The following is a 22,554-nucleotide window of genomic DNA, read 5'->3' as shown; positions in this document are numbered from 1 at the left end:
TCACAAACATTATTATGAGGTCTCACAGTGCGTGTGGACACACAGGGTGACACACGAATCACTCACAGAGTTAGTTGCTTAAATATTAACAATAATATTAAATTTTAGTCTAAGTACACTTACTTCATCATTGAGAATGTAGTCAATAATATCCTTCAGTAGTTTTTTATGTGTTGACTGACTAACAGCAATATCAAACTCTGTATCGATGGACCACAGTTTGTCCGAGCTCTCCAAGCAAATTCCGCAAAATCTCTGCGCTTGGCATATAGAGGCAAGTTTCAGCTTCAAACGTTGAACATTGCTACGGTCTTGACTTTCAGGATGAGTATTTAAGATGTTAATGTCTTCCTCCATAGTAGGTTATTACTGTAAAAGTTTTATGAGTGTAAGTGAAAAAAATTACCATTAGATTACCTATCACAAATTATATTGCAAATACATTTTTTATTATTTCATCACAACTAAGTTTTAACAGATTAAATTAAGTAGTATGCCAGAATACCTACAATACATTCATGCACATAATGGAATATACAGGGTGTCCCGTAATGTAACGTCAAGCCGGAACTGGGTGTTGAGGCAAGTTGTGCTGGTTATCAGAAAAATATAAAAAAAAATCTATGTGGCATATTTTAAAAATAATAGGCATTTAAAAAAAATCAAAAAATTCTACTCCAGGTGACGGTCCTTTTACTCGTGTTGCCACAAATCTTCACTTTTTCCAAATTTTTTTTCTGTTATGTAACCCTGAATAATGCTTCTCTAAACTGTTATCAAAATTACAAAACCAGCTACTCCAACATGGATGAAAAGAATACATTATTCCCAAAAAAAAAATATCAAAATAAAAATTTTGCCTAGTCTTAAGGATCAGAGGTGAGAGTGCTTTTTTAAAAGTAATGTACGGCACCAGCAGATATCGATTTATTACATAACCGAAACCAATAATTCCACAAATCAAATTAACGTAATAAAGAAATATGCCTATGGCAGAAATAATGATCTAGGTCACAAATATCACAGTCCCTGAACCGAGAGAACGTCCGTCACAGCCAAGCGCTCCAGCAAAGTGTCGCGGTGCGCGGGGCGGCCGGTTTCTCGTGCCTTCCCTCTCTAAGACAGAGACAACAGGATCGAACGATATGACGTCACGCTGACGTAGCGGGTGTTATTTCTAAGACGGCCGTTCCTGATCGTGCGGCGTCCTCGACCGCTGCCTGCTCCCCATCAGCCACGGCTTCTTCCGCGCGCAGCATAACCTCCCCGACGTTTGAAAATTGATCTGCGCAGCTCGGACCCGCCAAAGGCTGGTCATCGCAGCCCTGGTCCGCAGGAAGCTGATGCTCGGAGCCCTGAGGTGCAGCTTGAGGCTGACCCTCACCAGGTTGGTTCATCCATGTTCGGTTCCATGGTTATCATCTGGAATGTCAGTGGTATATGTTCAATGTATGACAGTTACAAGGAACCAAAGTGAAACCGTCGTTTCTTGAAGTTAAAATTCACAAATGTTAGTCGGTTCCATGGTAATCATCTGGAATGTCAGTGGTGTATGTTCAATGTATGACAGTTTACAAGGAACCAAAGTGAAACCGTCGTTTCTTGAAGTTAAAATTCACAAATGTTAGAAAGATCACAGCCTTTTAGCACAATCCCATGCGTGCACTCATGTGATTGCGATAAGAGACCCAAACTGACGTTCAAATTAACTAAACTCAGATAGTGAATAATAAAATAAAAACAATTAGTGAAAGAAAATTACTAGTCCTACGAATAATAGCTCCGGAATGCTATTATCCGTAGATTAGTTAGAACAGTAAGCACAAAAGAGGCCCAAAGTTTGCATAATGTGCTTACTAACCCGTCGCCGTCAGCAGAGGCCATATTTGCATGCCAACGCTACACCTTGGGTATTAAAAACCCGCGGCGTCTGCCTGGACAGAGCCAGAAACTGACAGAGGCCGTCTTTGCATGTCAAAATCAAAACTACGCATCTGGTATTAAAAACCATCAACGTCTGCCTGGACAGAGCCAGAAACTGACAGAGGCCGTATTTGCATGTCAAAATCAACACTAGGCATCAGGTATTAAAAACCATCAACGTCTGCCTGGACAGAGCCAGAAACTGACAGAGGCCGTATTTGCATGTCAAAATCAACACTACGCATCAGGTATTAAAAACCATCAACGTCTGCCTGGACAGAGCCAGAAACTGACAGAGGCCGTATTTGCATGTCAAAATCAACACTACGCATCAGGTATTAAAAACCATTCAGCGTCTGCCTGGACAAAACCAGAAACTGACAGAGGCCGTATTTGCATGTCAAAGTCAACACTACGCTTCAGGTATTAAAAACCAGTCAGCGTCTGCCTGGACAAAGCCAGAAACTGACAGAGGCCGTATTTGCATGTCAAAGTCAACACTACGCTTCAGGTATTAAAAACCAGTCAGCGTCTGCCTGGACAAAGCCAGAAACTGACAGAGGCCGTATTTGCATGTCAAAATCAACACTACGCTTCAGGTATTAAAAACCAGTCAGCGTCTGCCTGGACAAAGCCAGAAACTGACAGAGGCCGTATTTGCATGTCAAAGTCAACACTACGCTTCAGGTATTAAAAACCAGTCAGCGTCTGCCTGGACAAAGCCAGAAACTGACAGAGGCCGTATTTGCATGTCAAGTGAAGATTCGCCATCCTCCAAGAATGCTCCGCAAGCCCCTGGAGTCCACTCGCCGCGCCACGAGCCCATGTGCTCGGCGGCCTCCTGGGTTTTTCGATGCAGGACCCAGCCAGCAACTCCAAGTCATAGTGGTGATGCGCCAGCGCCCGTTCAAACTTGTATGGGCAGCACGTTTACTTCAAAACACACGCTCGGCCTTCCTCTGCACATCAAATATCAAAAATTATGCACATATTCGTCAGGATCGTCTTCTTCGATGTCCCCTCGCGAACCGAACATTGCTCGTTCGTTCGCCGAACGCTCGCCGCTCCCTCCGGTCACGCCACCCGCGGGCAATGTCCGTGAGTATACAAGGGTAGATAAGAAAAGAAAGACAAAAGTTACAGGACCTTGTTTGTAGCAAACTAGACAAAGCACCAATATTCCTGTTCACTACGTCCTCCCTGGTAGTTGCGCGAGTCGCGCTGCTGCTCCTGCTCCATGCCCCCAGGGCCACCGCATCCACAGGAATGCGCCGCTCGGAATCCAGCAAAGGCAGCGCACGACACTCAGGGTCAGGGCTCGATATTGTCAAACCACACATGTAATGCAATAAATGATTTGATTTGATTTGATTTGGAGTCGACGGTAGTACTACTGACGAAGACGTGGGAAGGTTACCCACTACATAATTATTTTGTTTGGTCAAACCAAAATTTTCACCAAGACATGGTCTTGTGATCCATCACGAAAACCACAAGAACCATCGCGTTGCTTAGAAGATTTTGAAAAGTCGTCACGTACGAAGTTGATTCGACCTCCTGACTTCCGATTCCTCGCATCAAACGATAAGTCGGGATTCTATTAAAATAAAATTAAAACGCTTCAAAACTGATTCAGAAATTAACGAAATGTCCGACCGCAGCTCAGCTGTCAACAGAAATATCAAGGGGTACATTTTGCACTAATGCGGGTAATTGTTATTGAGCTGGGATTTGATTCTGAGCAAAAACCCACACTTGAAGACCGTCTCCCACTCGAATCCCCAAAACTGCTTTTGAAAGCAAGAATCGACAAAATGACCAATACAAAACGTGCAATATTTATTACTAGGCTTGTTCTTACTCGGACGCTGAACGGATCTGTGACGGATCGCTCCGAACTAGTACAATTGGTCAAATGTAGTTAGTTCATTTTCGTACACCGATTTTTTTAATCAGATCGGACGAAAAACGTCTTTATTACTATCACCTTTAAGTACAATGTCGCAAAATACTCGCAACACACTCACAGAGCCGAATCCACCTCGCACGCGCGCGCTTGTCACCAATTTAACGTCTCGTTCACACCTATTTATTCGTGATCAGCTGTACTAAAGTAAACTAAAGGAATTGCTTCCTATTAGTACATGGTACATGTACTACACAAGCCTATTTATTACTACTCCTCCCATCATCCGGTGTCGATGGGTGACGGTTCCGCAGTCGCGTCGCGCTATAGGACCGCACTCTCCGTATTTAGTTTCCTTTGGGCAGCGCCACCCTTTTTATGGCCCATACTGCCGCAAATGAGACACGTAACAATTCCATCACAAACAAGCTCCAGAAAAATAATATTGGACGGTGTCACTGACGGTTGCAATCCACCCTCAAACGAGTCAATTCGCGACGTAATTTTCCCAAACACATCGTCGCGCGAGCTATGGCGGCGGCCGTACGAACTGTCACAGCGCCTACAAAAATCACTATGAGGGCTACGTGAATATTCACGATTCCCAATAGGACTACGACGCGGAGTGCGTACACATCGCCTAGGTGACCTACCTCGATACTCAATACTCAATCGATGCACACACACGATTTCATTTAACGGCGGCATTCGATATTCGAACAAACCCGACGTTTAACCACGGGTTTAACTAACTTTTATCACGACACTGTCTACGAGAATAATCACGTTCTTTTTTTAATCTAGACGAACGCCTGGTCATCTTAACTTTTAACACTGCACTGATAATCACAAACTAAGGCAAAAATAGATGGCAAAAACGGTTAGAACGCGTGGTCAATCCCACTTCTGATCTTAAGGATCAGAGGTGAGAGTGCTTTTTTAAAAGTAATGTACGGCACCAGCAGATATCGATTTATTACATAACCGAAACCAATAATTCCACAAATCAAATTAACGTAATAAAGAAATATGCCTATGGCAGAAATAATGATCTAGGTCACAAATATCACAGTCCCTGAACCGAGAGAACGTCCGTCACAGCCAAGCGCTCCAGCAAAGTGTCGCGGTGCGCGGGGCGGCCGGTTTCTCGTGCCTTCCCTCTCTAAGACAGAGACAACAGGATCGAACGATATGACGTACTACGCGAGTGTGGCAAGTGACGTCATAATTTGGCGCATTTAGTAAGGATTCCAAAATGGTATAACACTTTGTAAAATCTTGCTGTAATTGTCGATAATTTTTGTTAATTGGAAATAATCCCGTTTTTAACTTTATCTACCTTGGTAAAAAATATTATTCTAATGTGCCCAAAATTTAAGTTTCTGGCTTAAGTGAGGTGGAGAAGCCATTTTAAAAGGTATGAGCGGGACGGAGAGGGGCATCTTACCAAGCAGGGATGTTATGGATATCCGTAACCGTAACCGAAACTATCGGATATCTGAAATAAAAAAATGTCCATAACCGTAACTGAAACTGATTCAAAAGTTACGGATAGTTTCGGATAAAGGCCAAACTGCAAAACTCTATGAAATTTGCAGTATACACGCCGCAGCTGCAATGCCGCGCTGCCGATTTCATAGTTTTGCAGTTTGCGGTTGCAGTTTGCGGTCTGCGGCCTGTCTTGGAATTGTACCTTAAATCTTAATATTTGTTACCAACTTGTCTGGCATTCGCTGGCACCATGCCAGCCTGTTTTACCTTTATCATACATAGGTGTCGTCTTAGTTGGTACATAAAGTAGCTATGTGGGTCACGCTCACGCAGCATCTTGCTATTTGTATTATACCTACATTTTTGAAATTCTAATAATTCCGTAACCGAAATTATCCGAGACTTTCGGATAATCTGAAATGATTTCATATCCGTGACCGTAACCGAAACCGGTATAATATTATTCTAATATCCGTAACCGTATCCATAACCGAAACTTCATATCCTTATTATCCCTGTTACCAAGTACAAGTGCAGGCAGAGCAGGTAGAAAGGCGCGCGCGCACGGGTGACTTTTGTCACAGTATGTCAACTACTAATTACTGTCATGGTGACAAAAGTTTCTGTGACTGACTGTACGGTAGTCAGTCACAGAAACTTGAATTTTGGGCACATTAGAATAAGAATTTTTAACCAAGGTAAATAAAGTTAAAAACGGGACTATTTCCAAAAAACCAAAAATTGTCGACAATTACAGCAAAAATTTACCAAGTGTTATACCATTTTGGAATCCTTACTAAATGCGCCAAATTATGACGTCACTTGCCACACTCGCGTAGTACATTTTTTTTTCAGTATAGTCAGTTTAAACTAGGCAAAATTATTATTTTGAAAATTTTTTTGAGAATAATGTATTTTTTTCATCCAAGCTGGAGCAGCTGGTTTTGTAATTTTGATAACAATTTAGAGAAGCATTATTCAGGCAGGGTTACATAACAAAAAAAAAATTTGGAAAAAGTGAAGATTTGTGGCAACACGAGCAAAAGGACCGTCACCTGGAGTAGAATTTTTTGATTTTTTTTAAATGCCTATTATTTTTAAAATATGCCACATAGATTTTTTTTTTATATTTTTCTGATAACCAGCACAACTTGCCTCAACACCCAGTTCCGGCTTGACGTTACATTACGGGACACCCTGTATAAGGTGTTATTTTTTATACTGATCATACTTTACCAACGCATCTAATAAAATCATACAAATACAACCCAAGTGTTTTTAAAAAAAAATTCAGGCTAGTTTTTGTTTTTACTTTTCCTAACAAAAAAAAAGATATTATTTTTACAACCATCCTGTCTTCACTCACTGCCTCTTTCTCTTTCTTTACTCATTTCATTCATACGAGTACGAACAATGGCCGCGCGCGTTCATTCAACGTTCACACACATTAAGGTTAGATTACACTAAACCTACGTTACCAAAAATTATCACTCGTGAGTATGTACGATGTTACGTCATGTTAATAGGTACTACATACATACTAAATCTAGCCACATAAGTAGGTAAATAAGTGTATTTTCATTAGTGTAATAGCGGGGGATTTTTCCAACGAACCGAGGCGAATCATCCGCGTTAAACTAGAAATTTAAAAAAGGATAGAAATTGGAATTCAATATCTACGTTTTCGTAATGCCTACGCAATTTATTTAGAGACGTAATAAAAAATTGATAGGTACATACCTATTACTACTTCGCTTCGCTTCAGTGGAAATGCACCTTAATATTGAATATGAATAGGTGTTGTAAATAAAACTCACTGATCAATTTTCCTGGTTTTAATTCCTAAATTATGATTTGCCATCACACTTTAGATTCATTGATTTTACTTATTCACACATTTACCGATTTTGAATGTTGTTATTTAAAGTTCCTAGGTTATTATTACACTAATCACAATACATTTTGAACGTGAAGCCTTTGTTGTACTTTGTTCACGTAAACACTGTCTTGCACTGTCTAATCTAGCCACGATCGAATTGAGGTAATGCTTCCGGGCTGTACACTTGCTTGCTGTTCACTAGACACCACGTCGGATGTTGTATTCAAAATTCGCGCACTAACTTTTTTACGGAAAAAGTCCCTTTCGCGTAAACAAGCACTCATCTGTCCAAATCACACTGTAGGTATGTACCTAGGTAGACTTCCGCAATATCCATCGATAGAACACGGTCGCGGTCGTGGCCCTCTGGCAACAACTCCTTGATAAGGCATTCCGTATTTTTACACAAAAGCCGCCGTCTGCGGCGCTCGCATCTGGGTACCGCCAGCACTGTGCCGGTGATTGAAATTGAAATCCAGAACTTCGTCCTCGAAGCGCACGGGATCTTGTCAAGTCAGGATACGGCAAGGTGTGAAGGTTTTCGACTCGTCAATGTTTCTCGTCGGCCAGTCAGTGTGCCCGAAACATAATTTCACCTGCGTTTTGTTATTTATCAAGCGCGGCATTGTAATAACTCGCACATACACTGCAATACGTTTGGGCACATTAGACGGACTGGGACGATTGTTTATGTTGCGCTCCCGCATGCCGATCGGCGGCTCGGCGCGGGCTGTGGGCGCGGAGCGACTGGCAGCGATATCAATATGGCCGACTCACGCGGCGCGGCACGTGGCAGCGGTCGTTGCCCTCGGCCGGCTACTACGATAGTGCGTAAACGAGTACTACTCACCGCGCTCAAAGGATGATTTATTTTTTATTTTTTTCGAAACATTCTTTGTCGTTTTACTCGAAAACTAGCCTGAATTTTTTTTAAAAAACACTTGGGTCTTATTTGTACATATGATTTTATTACATGTGTTGGTAAAGTATGATCACTATAAAAAATAACACCTTATATTTATATCTGTACTTAAAGGGGGTCCGAGACATAGCCGAATTTTCGAGCGTAATTTGTATGGCGCCGACACTTAGAAAAATTTCGACGGCTTTAGTATGGAGTTTAGACTTAGCCGAATTTTTGATCGTGTTTTGTATGGAGCTGGGACTTGTAATATTTTTCGCTTTCGCTTAGTGTAGCAAGGGGGGTCTGAGAACATAGCCGAATTTTCAAAGGCATTTTGTATGGAGCCGAGACTCGCAAATTTACTTAGGAAAAAATGACCGACTCACACTTGACCGTTTTTTGAGGTCGGAATATTATGGGCCTAGGTGCCGGACGGCGTTCTTAAGGGGGTTCAAAATTCCATTATTTTTTCGATCCGACGCACCGTTACTGAGATATTTGCAGTTTTCTAGTCTATTAATGTATGTATGAAAGACCATTATCCAATTGCGTTTACCCCGACTCGCCGTGGTCCTTTGGCCGTGGTACTTGTCTGCCCGATACTAGAGTGTAATTCCAAAGCCGGAGGCGCGGAGGGTGAGCAGCCTCCGCCCGCTGTATGCGATTACGCCTTGTTACGTAAGGGCGAAGAGGCTGCTCATCCCGCAGCGCCGGAGACGAGGAAATCCGAATTAAGCCATCGCATTGCGAAAATTTTTACAAGTCTCGGCTCCATACAAAATGCCTTCGAAAATTCGGCTGTTCTCAGACCCCCCTTGCTACACTAAGTGAAAGCGAAAAATATTACAAGTCCCAGCTCCATACAAATTACGCTCGAAAATTCGGCTATGTATAAACTCCATACCTACTAAAGTCGTCAAAATTTTTCTAAGTGTCAGAAAACCTATTATTTTTTTCAAAAATTTTTAAAAATCAGTCTATCTTTTTTTGATCACTATGTTTTTTGCTATTTTCGAAAAAAAAAATTAAGTGTTATTTTAATGGACCCCCTTTGGTACTCCCGGACCAAATTAATTGTTGATTAATAATAATTAAAAGGGAAGGAGTAGAAAAGACCCGCCACTTTTTGCCGCCCACAGGCAGTGAACGTTTGGGTTGGGTTAATAACATAAATATATCTGTTATTAACCCTATAGAAAATGGGTTAACCCTAACCGAAATATACCGTATAATTTCGGTTTTCTTATCAATCGGTTAATGTTAACATTGATCACAAAATTAAATATGTTAACAGAAAAAATATGTTACAGTTTTACATGCGGTTAACCCTAACCGAATTATAAAGGTAGGTAGGTACCTTCATTTGCCTTTCCACCGCTCGAAATGTACTATGCGCTCTACGGCCATACAAGTTACAACCGATCGCCGCGCGGGCGGCGCGTCTCGTTTGATCATCGCACGTGTCTCTTTCACTTCTATGAGGCGTAATGAAACAAATATACTTTTTACATTTGCCGCTTATTTTATTATTTGTTTGTTTACTCATGCCAATCATCATTGTGCTCGCCTCGGCGCTTCAGCGTGGATTGATTGAAGTGTGAAAAAAACATTACGAAAAGAAACTGTGAATGTGAAATAGTTAACTAGCTAATAAATTATTATACTGGAACATTAGTGTTATATTGTATAATTATGCCGCGTAAGGCAACAAATGCTATCCACAGACATTTTGAGTGGCGGAGCATTCAAGTATTACGTAACGCAATTTGGTCTCGTAAAACGTTACGATGCGTTACAGGGGCGGGAGGGGGACTTTCTTACAAGACATTACGTAACATTGTTTCTTTTTTTAAACAAAAATTTAGGGAATTAAAACTCCCAAATTGGCAACCCTTTTCTTTTACGTTTTACGGGGAATCCTTCGTTTGTATTATAGTCTGGTCGTCATTTTTCATTTGTTTGGCTCGACGAAGACGAAGTTGATGCAAGTGGCTTGACAATTCCAGAACCGTCTTCGTCTGCACTCCGGGTGCCAGTGATGAAAGAATCTGAGTGGCTAGCAAACCCGTGGACAGAGGAGCGTTAATTTCAATCGAATTGTTTTTATAGACCTACTTAGATACTTGGTTAATAGTTGATTATTTTGTAATTTTGTTAATAATACGATTTTATTTCGAGTAAAATGTTTAATTTCAGTTGGGTTTCTGTTTATAATTGCATTCCCAAAGGTTAAAATAAACATGTTATGTATTTTAAGAGTTTATTAGTAAAAAAAAAGCTAAAATAGGATAGGAATGACGGAGAAAAACAATTGTGTGTGTGTAAAGCCAAAAATTTATAGAAAAACTAGCGGCCGCCCGCGACTTCGTACGCGTGGATCCCGTTTTACCCCCTTCATCTGTCTTACGCGATTTAGATTTTTTCATACAAATGTTTTTTCCCGCTAACTCCCGTTCCCGTGGGAATTTTGCAATATCCTGTTGTAACTAAGCTTTAAGTTTACTAAGGTACCTGCAAGCCAAATTTCAAGCGTCTAATTGAAGCGGTTTAGATTTTTCATACAAAAGGATTTTCCCGCTAATTCCCGTTCCCGTGGGAATTCCTAAGTATACTATAACCCGCCCAGGAGTATGAAGAATAATTGTACCAAGTTTCGTTAAAATCCGTCGAGTAGTTTTTGTTTCTATAAGGAACATACAGACAGACAGACAAAAATTTTACTGATTGCATTTTTAGCATCAGTATCGATCACTAATCACCCCTTGATAGTTATTTTGAAAATACAGTGTGAGTCACGTTAAAGTGTACATATGAAAATAGATGAAACTAGACCTATTTTTATCGACAAAAAAGAGGTCATTATTTTGATTTTTTTTTTTAATTTATTATAGAATTTTTTTTCTTCCAATTACTTATTTTAAGGAAAACGTAATAACTTTTAAACTAAGCGGTATATCCTGATAAAATAAAAACAGTAAAATGCTAAATAACAGGCAATACTAAAAAAATACATAAAATACACAAAAAATGCCAACAAATAATAAAAAATGATACTTTTTGAAAAAAAAACTGCTTTTAAATTCGTGTTTTTTTTGGTTATTTGATAAATTTCTCCAAAAAATGCCCCTATAACCGGTGGTTTTTATTATTTTGTATTATTCTCTATCGTATTACCTTCGTAAAACCAAAAATCGCATGTCTCTATCCCTATCACAACGTTTGCAATGATCGTTTGAAGTAAGCCTCTCCGGGCGCGCCATTCAACGCTTCGTTAACAACGAAACTGAAAATGGCTCTAGATTTGTTATTTTGATAAAGACAAGTTAGATTTCAAATAAAAACAAAAGATTTCGAAGTAAACTAAGCATTTTAGTTAAAATTAAAATTGTCTCTATCTGTAGCTGAGAATAATGTTGTGGCAGGCCTTTGTTCAAACGATCATAGCAAATATTGTGATAAGGATAGACATGCGATTTTTGGTTTTACAAAGACAATACGATAAAGAATAATACAAAGTAATAAAAACCACCTGTTATAGGGGCATTTTTGGAGAAATTTATCAAATAACCAAAAAAAAAACACGAATTTTAAAGCAGTTTTTTTTCAAAAAGTATCATTTTTTATTATTTGTTGGCCTTTTTTGTGTATTTTTTATGTATTTTTTTAGTATCGCCTGTTATTTAGCATTATTACTGTTTTTATGTTATCAGGATATGATGATGATCCATCCGACCGATTTCGGCCATGGCGACCACTCCGACTCCTAGCTGTCTTGGCGGCGCTGGTGTGCCCGAAGATGGCTTACGTAGCCTATTTTCGCAGTAAAATCCCTCGCGCATTGAGGGTATCTGAGCACGCCGCCAACATAGTTATAGTGAAAGGCGGCAGATGGACGGGCCTTCAAGTCATCGCGCTTCGCGTCGAGTTCAGTCGTACGCTGCACCTCGAACTCGTGGACTTGCCTTTTCACAATCTCCCGCCATTCTGGACGCTGTGCTGCCAAACCTTCCCACTGAGAGGGCTCAATGTTGCATCTTTTCATGTGCCGCTTCTGTACATCTTTGTACCTGAGGAGTTGACCGCCATGTTTCCGCTTACCCTCCTCAAGTTCAGAGTAGAAGATGCGCTTCGCCACTCTCTCTTCCGTCATACGTGATACGTGACCACACCATCGAAGTTGGCGACGCATTATATAGGCCTCAATGCCACCCACATGGGCTCGTCGTAGCACCTCGGTATTGCGCACTCGATCAGACCATCTGATCTTCATGATGGTGCGAAGGCATTTGAGGTGGAAACGATCCAGTGTGCGTATATGGTGGCGATACACGCACCACGCCTCGGAGGAGTACAGTAGGTTTGGCAGCACAACCGCCATGTATATTGAAATTTTTGTAGCCAGCTTTAGGTCATGCGAGCAGAAAACCTTGGAACGCAGCTTCCCAAATGCTGCAGCTGCAGCACTGATCCTGCTGCTGATCTCGGTATCAAGATCACATTTGGATGTTATAGTACTCCCCAGATATCGGAACTTATCCACCTGTTTCAGTACATCCTCACCAAGCATAATGCTTAGAGACTCGTGGTCATTTGTGTCCAAAGACATCACTTCTGTCTTCTTGACACTTATCTTCAGGCCGAACTTGCGGCATGCCTGGTGAAAGACGGACATCAGCTGTTGCAGGCCTTCTGAGGATTCTGCTAGAAAGCACAAATCATCAGCATACATGATCTCAGTGATCAGTGCATACGAGACTTTAGTGCGCGCCTTAAGTCTGGCTAAGTTGAACAGGCTGCCATCTGTGCGAAAACGGATGCGGACTCCCTCAGAAACAGTTTGTAGAACCTCTTTGACTACCACCGCAAAGTATAGAGCAAACAGTGTGGGCGCTAGCACACACCCTTGTTTCACCCCACAGGTAACGGGGAAGAAATCTGACTGTTCGCCGTCTACGGCGACGCAGCACTGCATATCGTCGTGAAGGAGTCTCAGAAGTCTCACATACTTTCCCGTGCACCCTAATTTTCCCAGCACCATCCAGAGAGCTTCACGAGGCACACTATCGAACGCTTTCTCCAAGTCAACAAAGCAGAGATATAGCTGACGACCCTGCTCTCTGCTTTTTTCCTGTAATTGACGCACGGAGAAGATAGCTTCACAGGTACCTCGGTCAGGTCGGAAGCCAAACTGGGTTTCGGGCAGGATCCGTTCTGACAAATCCTTTAGGCGGTTTAAAAGGACTCTGGCAAAGGCCTTTCCAGGGGATGACAGAAGCGAAATACCACGGTAAGAGTTGCAGTCGGAACGGTCCCCTTTGTTCTTGTACAGGGCACTGATGCGAGATACTTTAAAGCTTTCGGGTACTCGCTCTTCCTCCCACATGCGAACAAATAGTTCCCAAACCAACTTATGCAACTCCTCACCCCCGCACTTGAGCAGCTCTCCCGGTATAAGGTCAATGCCAACCGCCCGCTTGTTTTGCTGCTGCCTGATGGCAGTGACAACCTCCCCACAAGTCAGGGGCTCATCCAACTCAGTGGCTAGAGGGAGTTGAGGCATTAAGCTGATATTATTAAGATCAGTTGATCGATCTACGTTGAGCAAAGTATTGAAGTGTTCGGCCCAACGCCTTAGTACATCTTCCTTACTTGTCAGTAATTGCGTACCGTCTACAGACCTCAAGGGTACTTTTGCCCGATATGGTGTACCAATCAGCTTACGTACCTCGCAGTAGAACTCCCCAAGTTGGTTTGTGTCAGCGAGCCACTGCATGTGACAAGCTTTGTCCCGCCACCACTTGTCTTTTATTTGTCGAGACAGCCTACGCAGTTCAAAGTCACTTTCTTTGACTACCGCGACACTTCCACCTCGTCTTCTATGCTTTTGCAAGAGATTTCGATGTTTGTCGAGTGCTGCCCTGAGAACCCCATCGTTCTCATCTAACCAGTCTTCATTACGTCGGTATTTCATACCCAAGGCAACGGAAGCGGTTTCCAAGAGATGAGATGACAAACATCCCCAAGCAGCACTGACATCATCTGTCTCTTTGACTGGCAATAGCTTCTTGGACAAGGCTTCAGCATATTTCTCCCCCTGGCCTCGCGATCATTCAGCCTATCCACGTTTATCAGCACAGGCTGTTTCGTTGCGGACCTACGTGGTCGGCGGAGGCAGAGTCGCAGCTTAGTGAATGTAGGAATAAATTAAAGGTAATTTATGCGATTTACTAACCTAAGTACTTGTAATAAAATAAAAAATTATAATATCACGCATGGAATTTATTCCTCTTTTTTTCTGTTTGCGCTACAAGCTTTCGAAATTCTTTGAACCAAGCATATAATTATTTTTTTCGTTTTAGTACAACTGCATTTCAGGATAAAGCTTGTTTTTAAAAAAGTTTTTTTTTATTATAATTATTTTATTTTACACTTTTTAGTTGTATCTCAATCTCTGGATGATTATTTAGCACCAAAGTGCCCCAGAAGTCGAATCCAACGAACCCAAACTCGATAAGATTCCGCCGTTTCGTTTAGGAGTTCCTATGGCCACCTCCTGACTCCATCAGCAGGACCCTGGACATCATCTAGCACCCATTCTTTTTTCATTGTACGTCAATGACAACCCCAAATATCCGAATACTGATTTAGCCTTCTTTGCGGACGACACCGCACTCTACAAGTCCGGACGTAATCGGAATTACGTCATCTTGGCGCTCCAACGCGCAGTCACACAATTAGGGGAATGGTTCAGGTAGTGGCGTATCGCGGTAAATCCCGAAAAGAGTGCAGCAGTGTCGTCAAACGTCGTCGTTGCAAACGTCCTCCGGTTCGCACTCGTCCTAATGTCCCCACCCATCTCACCTTATTTGACCAAACTATTCCTTGGAAGAGTGAGGCCAAGTACAGTCGCGGAATGAAAAGGTTCGTCACCTTAGTGTCGGTTTTCGCTTGCACTAGAGTCAAACCTGCCAACATAACCGTGCAAGAAACAGTGCTGCTAACATTTAAATAAATAGGTATGACGTTTGCTAACGAATAAGGTTTTGCTTGTTTATTTTTCCATCCCATCAGTGCAATGTTACAAAATATAGTTTTTTTTATTTAATAGATAATGGCAGGTTGAACCAACAAAAAGGTTTTAGTTTATCAATCATAATAATCTTCTTGACAAGTTTAATCGTCAAACAACTTTGATCTGAATAATTTTGAACTTTACTGGCAAACAGTTAAAGATTATTTTCTCTAACTCGAGATTATTCTGTAACATAGTTTCAAAAGGTAATATGTGCTCGTGATTCGTTGAAGGAATCAATTTGAAAACTGACGAACCTTTTCATTCCGTGACTGTACTTAGGTGTCACCCTCGACCAGAGATTATCGTTCGCTCCGCACCTCAGACGCGTCTTGAGCGTTTCATTTTGGACGGTACAGACATGTACCGTGCCTGTTCTCCCCAATCCGTCCCCCGGACACGGCCTGAGCCGAGGTCCGAGCCTACCGGGGCGCCCTCAGGCCGCGTCCGTAGTCCCCCTCGATCGGGCCCACTAAAGTGAGCCCACCGCAGGCTGGACTTTGGTCCAACACCGCGGTGGGCGACTCTCTAGTTGGGTTCGCCACTGATCGGGCGCCTTATGCGCTCGATACGGCCCGATCGCGAACGTCGGTCTGCGACCGACGCGGACGAGCCTGGGCTTCGCTTCGCGGAGCCCACACTCGGCCTCGTCGACACACGCACCGACGATCGCCAAACGGTTAGAGTACCTTCTGTACTCGCCACTCTGCCCGGTGTAGCTGGAAAAGCTCTCCATGCAACCAGGGCGCGTACCTTCAAAAAAAATCATCTATCACTAAACTGCTTGAAAAGGCAAATCCAACGAACCCAAACTCGATGAGTTTCTGCCTTTTCGTTTAGGATTTCCTATGGCCACCTCCCAAATCCATCATCAGGACCCTGGACATCATCTAGCACTAAACTGCTCGAAAAGACAAATCCAACGAACCCAAACTCGATGAGTTTCTGCCGTTTCGTTTAGGAGTTTCTATGGCCCCCTCCCTAATCCATCATAAGGACCCTGGAGATCATCTAGCACTAAACTGCTCAAAAAGACAAATCCAACGAACCCAAACTCGATGCGATTCCGCCTTTTCGTTTAGGAGTTCCTATGGCCACCTCCGGACTCCATCATCAGGATAATAATTCGCATAGAGCTGAAAATTTGTGTGAATGTTGAGAACACCATCATTAATGAAATGTCAAAAATCCCCAACGATCCGTCATTTAAAAAAAAAGTTTTCGAGGTCCCAAGTTTTTTGCATTTTTTGGCCAAGTAGTAAACTTATCATTAAAATAGATAAGAAATAATACTAGATCAAAAAATTATCTATTAAAATTGTCTTTACCCCTTTTTCCTAAGAGTCACCGATTATGAGGTAGAACGATTCAAAACAGCACAAACGCCGGCGCCCGGCAGTAGTCAACATCAAATGCACCGCGAATCGAAAACTAAGCGAGCGGGTAAAGAGGCCGCCTACTATTTTCATCTCTTTTTCGCGTTAACGTTTGATTGCATATAACAAATAATTCAAAACAAAAAAACTTTATTATGTTCATATTCGAAGGAGCCAATTTTATAAAAAAACAATAATTATAAACTAAAGCAAAGGAACCGTACAGATTTTTTATTTCAAACTTTGGCTCACAGATTTTGTCTCACTCTGTTACTTGTTCGTAACATTTAAAACCGAAATACATATCGGTTTAATTTGGTATACAGTTTTAATCGGTAACCGTTTTATTTCGGTTTTGGGACCGTTTAATTAACCTATTGAAAGTGTTAACAGTATTAACACGTAACCGCATCAAAAGGTTTCCAAATGAATCTGTAACCGTTTATACCGGTTATCCTTATAAATCGGTTTTCCGTTCACTGCCCACAGGAACTACCTAGTTGTATTCCATTACAAATTTTTGCTAAGATCACAAAAGTGTGAAAGAAAATGTACCAAAAAATCCAATTAGAAATTTATCGATCACCATTTATGTGTTTATTGGAAAACAAAATGTAATAATTTCTTACGTTACCTTGGACTTCAGAATTATTAAAATTTCTTGACTGATTGTGTATTTTTACCTCAAGAAAAATGTAAAAAGAGAACACAAATGACTCACAAAAATAAAATGTCACTATCAAAATGTCACAAAGTGGAACAGTCCCACGACGTTCCGTATTACGCACATAGTATTATCCGAGGAGTGAAGTTTAAATGTAGAATTAAGTTATAGTTTAAACATAATACGTTTATCTGTCACACACGAGTTTTTTACTTTATTTTATTGGATTTAACAGCTACATTATCAATAAAGGACAAATATCGCATTACTATTCACAGGCCTTTCTTCTATGAACACACATATATTCCTTTGTCACTCATGAATTATGATCATATCTGTGATTATGATGAATTTTAAGAAATGTAAATGTCAGTGTCACTTCGACTTCGGTCAATTTGTTTTGTTTTGAATTGATAAAACTTTGGAAAGTTTCTAAAAACTTTATTTATGTTAGTATTAACGAAAAAATTTCACTCATAATCATGGAATTCTTAAACATGTTAATAGACCCACTTAAATTTAGGTTAACCTGCTTCTTGTGTTTGAAACAAAAAGAAGAAAACTTGAGTGTCACTCAAAAACTTTTTATTTGTGATGAATATCAATCTGTAGAAACAACTCTAGCTGGTGTGATGAATTTTTTGTTTCCATGTCATGTGAGTAAAGTACGCTTAAAATATGTCATAATTACGTTTCAGATACAGTTTTCGTTTTGTTTTAAACTTAGTTTCTCTCTAAGGTTAAGGTTATGTCACCGAGTTTACCATTCTCAGAATCGTATTATTTGATGTTTGATTTAGTTACGGTAGCTGCTCTATGTAGGTACCTCATTCTAATTATAGTTTTTATAAGTTACATTATAAAAAAATAATTGTCTTTTCAGGATATCATAAGTTCTCAAGCCTGTGAAGACTGCTCCAACATCCTCATAACAACGTACACGAAGCTTCGACGACACAACATTCTACGAAAAACTCTTTCTTCGATCACCAGTGCCCTTACTGACGAGGTAAGTAGAATTAATCTTAGCTCCATAGAGGTAGATCAGATACAAATGTACTTAAAAATGCCCATAATTAGTAAAGACGACCAGGAAAACGTTGTAAATGACACAAAGTGGACTGAAAATGAAATATGTGTAACAAATAGTGAGAATTGTAGTAAATGTGATATGAAATTCAATTCTAAGGAGTTACTTTTTAATCATAAGACTCTAGCTCATAAGAATATAGACCAAGCAGCTGTTTGCGAATTTTGTGGCAAAGACTGTAAAAAACCTAGTACTTTGAAGAATCATTTAAACTGCCATAGGGTAAAGACTTGTCCGTTTTGCTCAAAAACCCTGAAATCTCACTCACATTACCAAATACATTTAAAAAACCATACAACCAAAGTTAAACCTTCTCGGAAGTGTTATTATTATTTTTGCAACTTGTGCTCATACCGCAGCCTCAACAAAAATAGTTTAGAAGCTCACGTAAATAAAGCACACTTACAAATAAGACCGTTCATTTGTGAGATATGCGATAAAGCTTTTTATAGGAAAAGTAATCTGACAGAACATGTACTGATACACGATAAAATAAAAAGCCTCACTTGTGAGCAGTGTGGCGACCACTTTGTCACCAAGAAAACGTTGATCGAACACCTTAGATTGCATTCAGGGGAGAAACCGTTTGAGTGTGAGATATGTAATGAACGGTTTGTGACTTCAGGACGACGATCCGATCATTTTAAGAGGAAGCATATGGAGAAAACTATCAGTTGTTTTCTGTGCGATAAAAAATTTAGTTTACGGAAAGAACTGAACACACACATGAAAAAGATTCATGGTCATACTGGAAGTAGTGAGATACAGTTGATTGACACTAATAATGTAATAGAACATTATTTTGACGGTACAGTTTTAGTTCCTAATTCATCAGGATCTGTGATATAAATACTTTTATAACCCAATCAATGGGCAATGTGATCTTTACTTGTTGTATAATAATGGTTACTGTCCTAATACTTTAAAGTTTAAGACTTATAAATTTCAATCAAATGGTATTCAAGTTCCTGTTTTAGTCATCATCATCATCATCATTTCAGCCATAGATCATCCACTGCTGAACATAGGCCTTCCCCAAAGGAAAAAAACTTAACTACTTTTGTAGTAGGCACTAAGATCTTATATAGGTAAAAAATAAAAAACAAAAGTTATATTTGTGGCTTAATTTTATTTTATAAAAAATAAGGTACAAAAGGACATTTTCTAATAACAACTTTTGAATTGAACACCTCAAGCTTTATGTATAAATTGTATAAATAAATATACAAAAGGCAGTGCAACATTGAGTATTATATTTTGAGATAAAAAACACATCTTACAATTTATTTGTCATAATTTTATCATTTAAATCACATGTGACTGCAGTTTTCGGCACTTAACAACGAATTACGCGTTTTTATTATATTCGTATTTAATACATTATTTATTTAAGTGTTTACATTTATATGTATAATGTACAAACTTAGAATTATTATATAAATTAGTAAATAAAGGGACCAATTGTAGAAATCTTACACACTATGAAAATGTGAACTGAAAAAAATATTTATATTGTTGTTTTAAAATAATTTAGAATACTGTTTTGTAGTGTAGAGTTATGTAGTTTGTAGAATATAATATTATATTGTATATTATCCAGATATAAGCTTGTGAAACTTGGTTTAGACTGTAGATATGTGCTAGGCACATAAGTAGTACTTACTTTATTATTACATAACTATGTCTATGTATATTATACTTATTAAGTACTTACATACTTTATAATGGTAACTAATATTCTGGTAACTATAAATTGGTTAAAAAATGTCATCAAAATTATATTTTTGACTACACTTATACAATCGAAATATAAAATATATTATACAGACATTACAGTGTTTAATTTTTAATCATATACATTGTAATTACATACATAACACAATCTCATTTCGCTTCTAGTAATTCCTAATTAATTTGACAATCATACAGTACTTCCTAATTTTTAAATACAGTAGTATTACTGATACAATATAAATTAGGACCCACTGTATTATGAGAACTATTAATTAAATAAAAATGAGATTCTTCAAATACCTAACTTGTCTTAGACAAGGTCTTAATTGGCAGATAGATTTTAAAAAGGCAGTTTAAAAATCACTGGACATCAGATAACGTTGGGTTTTTTTTATACTCAAGAGAAAGAGTAAAGTAGGCACTGAAAAGGCGTTTTTATAAATGCGGAGCTGGTTAAAGAAGCAATGCTTCAATTTCATACATTTTGCACGCCACTCGTGCCGCTTAGAATGTCGAATGTATGGAAATTCCTCTCAGCATTCGCATTAATAAAAACTCATCCTTAGCTATTAAATAAATCGCGGAGCAAACAAAAATGAGCTTATAAACCGATACATAGCTCCGCATTGAGCTCCGCTCCGATCCGCGTAGATCCCACATTCAAGTGCCTGCATTCTCTTAGTTTTAAGTACGATTCTTATATTATTTCGGCATAACTGGAGAACCTGCTCTTGGTTTTATCGGTTATTAAGGAAAAGAAGTAGATACGCTACCTAGTAATACTGAATCGATACCTTTATAATCAATTGAATATTTCGTTTCTGAAGAAAGTTTTTGATAACGAAACTCAAATTCTCGATAATGTCATAGCAAAGCCATGCATATCTTTCCAGAATAGAGTCATATCCTTGTTGTATACAATATGCCCCCTTTATATCCCTACTAGCGACCCGCCCCTGCTTCGCATAAGTACAATGTATTTATAATACTTAAAAACCTCCTTCTAGAATCACTCTGTCTATAAAAAACTGCATTAAAATCCGTTGCGTAGTTTTGAAGATCTAAGCATACATAGCGACAGACAGGTAAGCGACTTTGTTTTATAATATGTAGTGATAGTGATGTCTAACTCATATGTTTTGTGATTGTTGCCAAAATGGACCATTCCATCAAATGCTCCAAACCAGGTTCTCCAGTTACGCCTTCAAGTTCTGCCTTAATACTGGTATCCGCCGCCTTGGCTGGGGGGAACGTAGGCCTGGCCAGGACTGGCTGAAGGTCCGCTGCCGTAGCCCGGCTGCTGGTCAGGGTATCTGGCCTCACCTTCGTAGCTCACCTGGAATTGAAAAGATTTTTCCTTGAATATCGTTTTGTCACAAAAAGCTCATTTTTCGGGTTATATTATACCTAGTTAATGACAAAGAAGAATTTTCAAAACCGGTCAGTAGATCCAGAGATTACCCCCTAAAACCTCACAAACTTTATAGACTACGAGCATGCTTCCAACATGCTTGTCTGGCTAGGAGTGGGAACAGTCAAAACTATCTGGTTAATGAGGAAACAACATTAATTATTGCCTGTCGAAGTTCTAATTGCTACAATATTCTAACCAAACTAAAACTAGCCGCTACTTCTCAGACTTTTTACTATTGATCAAATCAGAAGGCTAACAACTATAGCTAATCTAGGAGGCTCCATGTTTAGGCTGCATTGGTGGTCAATGTTGATCAGCGCTCTGCAAAAGTCACGCAAAGACTTTAATAAAGTTGGAATCTTCTAGAATGCAAATGAGCTTACCTCAGCACAGCATTGAACCCGTTCTTTCAGTCAGCAGTATACTTGACGACTTGCGTGCGTCCATCAGGTAGGGCCACACGGTATTCTCCCCTCGTGACGTCACCATCAGAGATGGCGTTAAGACTGCAGTCGCTCTTCAAAAGTCACGTAAGGACTTTGACTGGTTTGGAATCTTTTAGAAGAAAAGCTTACCTCAGCATTGAATCCGTTCTTCCAATCAGCGGTGTATTTAACCACCTGCGTGCGTCCATCAGGCAGGGCCACGCGGTACTCTCCTCTCGTGACGTCACCGTCGGAGATGGCGTTATGGCTGTAGTCGTTTCCATCCTCGTTGACGGTGTAGGCGAAGTCAAAGGGCATGCCGGGCTCGTGGTGGTGGTGCTCGTCGTGGTGGTCGTGGCTGTGGTCGTGCTGGAATGAGAGAGAAAGGTCACTAAGACCTGCAGGGCTACTCTGAAACGCGGTTTGCGTTTTTTCAGGTCTATATGTCACCGTCGGTCATGCCAGTATCTCGCTTTGCGTGAGAGGGATGGCAACATCCGAAACTTTGAATACGTTTTTCGGAGTAACCCCGGCGGTTCATAAACAGCGATAATCGCGTGGTTGCTTTTCAGTTCTCGTACATTTTCGTTGAATTATACTAGTATTCTGAACTGCTTGAGCTGTAGATCCTGGCTACACAGGAGTTGCAGCAGTGGGAACGAGAGGTGGGAGTAGT

At 40.2% G+C, this 22,554-nt stretch overlaps 2 protein-coding genes across 4 annotated transcripts in view; both read right to left on the bottom strand.

The window, feature by feature from the left end:
* The window catches only part of LOC135084664 (zinc finger protein 678-like), a 28,083-nt gene extending 10,801 nt beyond the window's left edge, over window positions 1-17,282 (bottom strand). The window contains exons 1-3 of one of the 2 annotated variants that reach the window (XM_063979439.1): window positions 8,217-8,398; window positions 510-537; window positions 124-369 (exon numbers count right to left, since the gene is read on the bottom strand). In XM_063979439.1, coding sequence (XP_063835509.1) covers window positions 124-357 — 234 coding nt within the window. In that variant the 5' untranslated portion in view covers window positions 358-369; window positions 510-537; window positions 8,217-8,398. Of the gene's footprint in view, window positions 1-123; window positions 370-509; window positions 538-8,216; window positions 8,399-17,185 lie in introns of those variants that run through there. The other variant, XM_063979438.1, reaches the window with a different exon arrangement.
* Window positions 17,283-21,036: 3,754 nt separating this feature from the next.
* LOC135084645 (SR-related and CTD-associated factor 4-like) overlaps window positions 21,037-22,554 on the bottom strand; it is a 42,637-nt gene continuing 41,119 nt past the window's right edge. For both annotated transcript variants that reach the window (XM_063979421.1, XM_063979422.1), the window contains exons 5-6: window positions 22,029-22,247; window positions 21,037-21,375 (exon numbers count right to left, since the gene is read on the bottom strand). In XM_063979421.1, coding sequence (XP_063835491.1) covers window positions 21,256-21,375; window positions 22,029-22,247 — 339 coding nt within the window. In that variant the 3' untranslated portion in view covers window positions 21,037-21,255. The remainder of the gene's footprint in view (window positions 21,376-22,028; window positions 22,248-22,554) is intronic.

The sequence above is a fragment of the Ostrinia nubilalis genome, chromosome 26 (assembly GCF_963855985.1).
Source record: "Ostrinia nubilalis chromosome 26, ilOstNubi1.1, whole genome shotgun sequence".
Lineage (NCBI taxonomy): Eukaryota > Metazoa > Arthropoda > Insecta > Lepidoptera > Crambidae > Ostrinia > Ostrinia nubilalis.
This window is presented reverse-complemented; position numbering and strand designations above follow the sequence as displayed.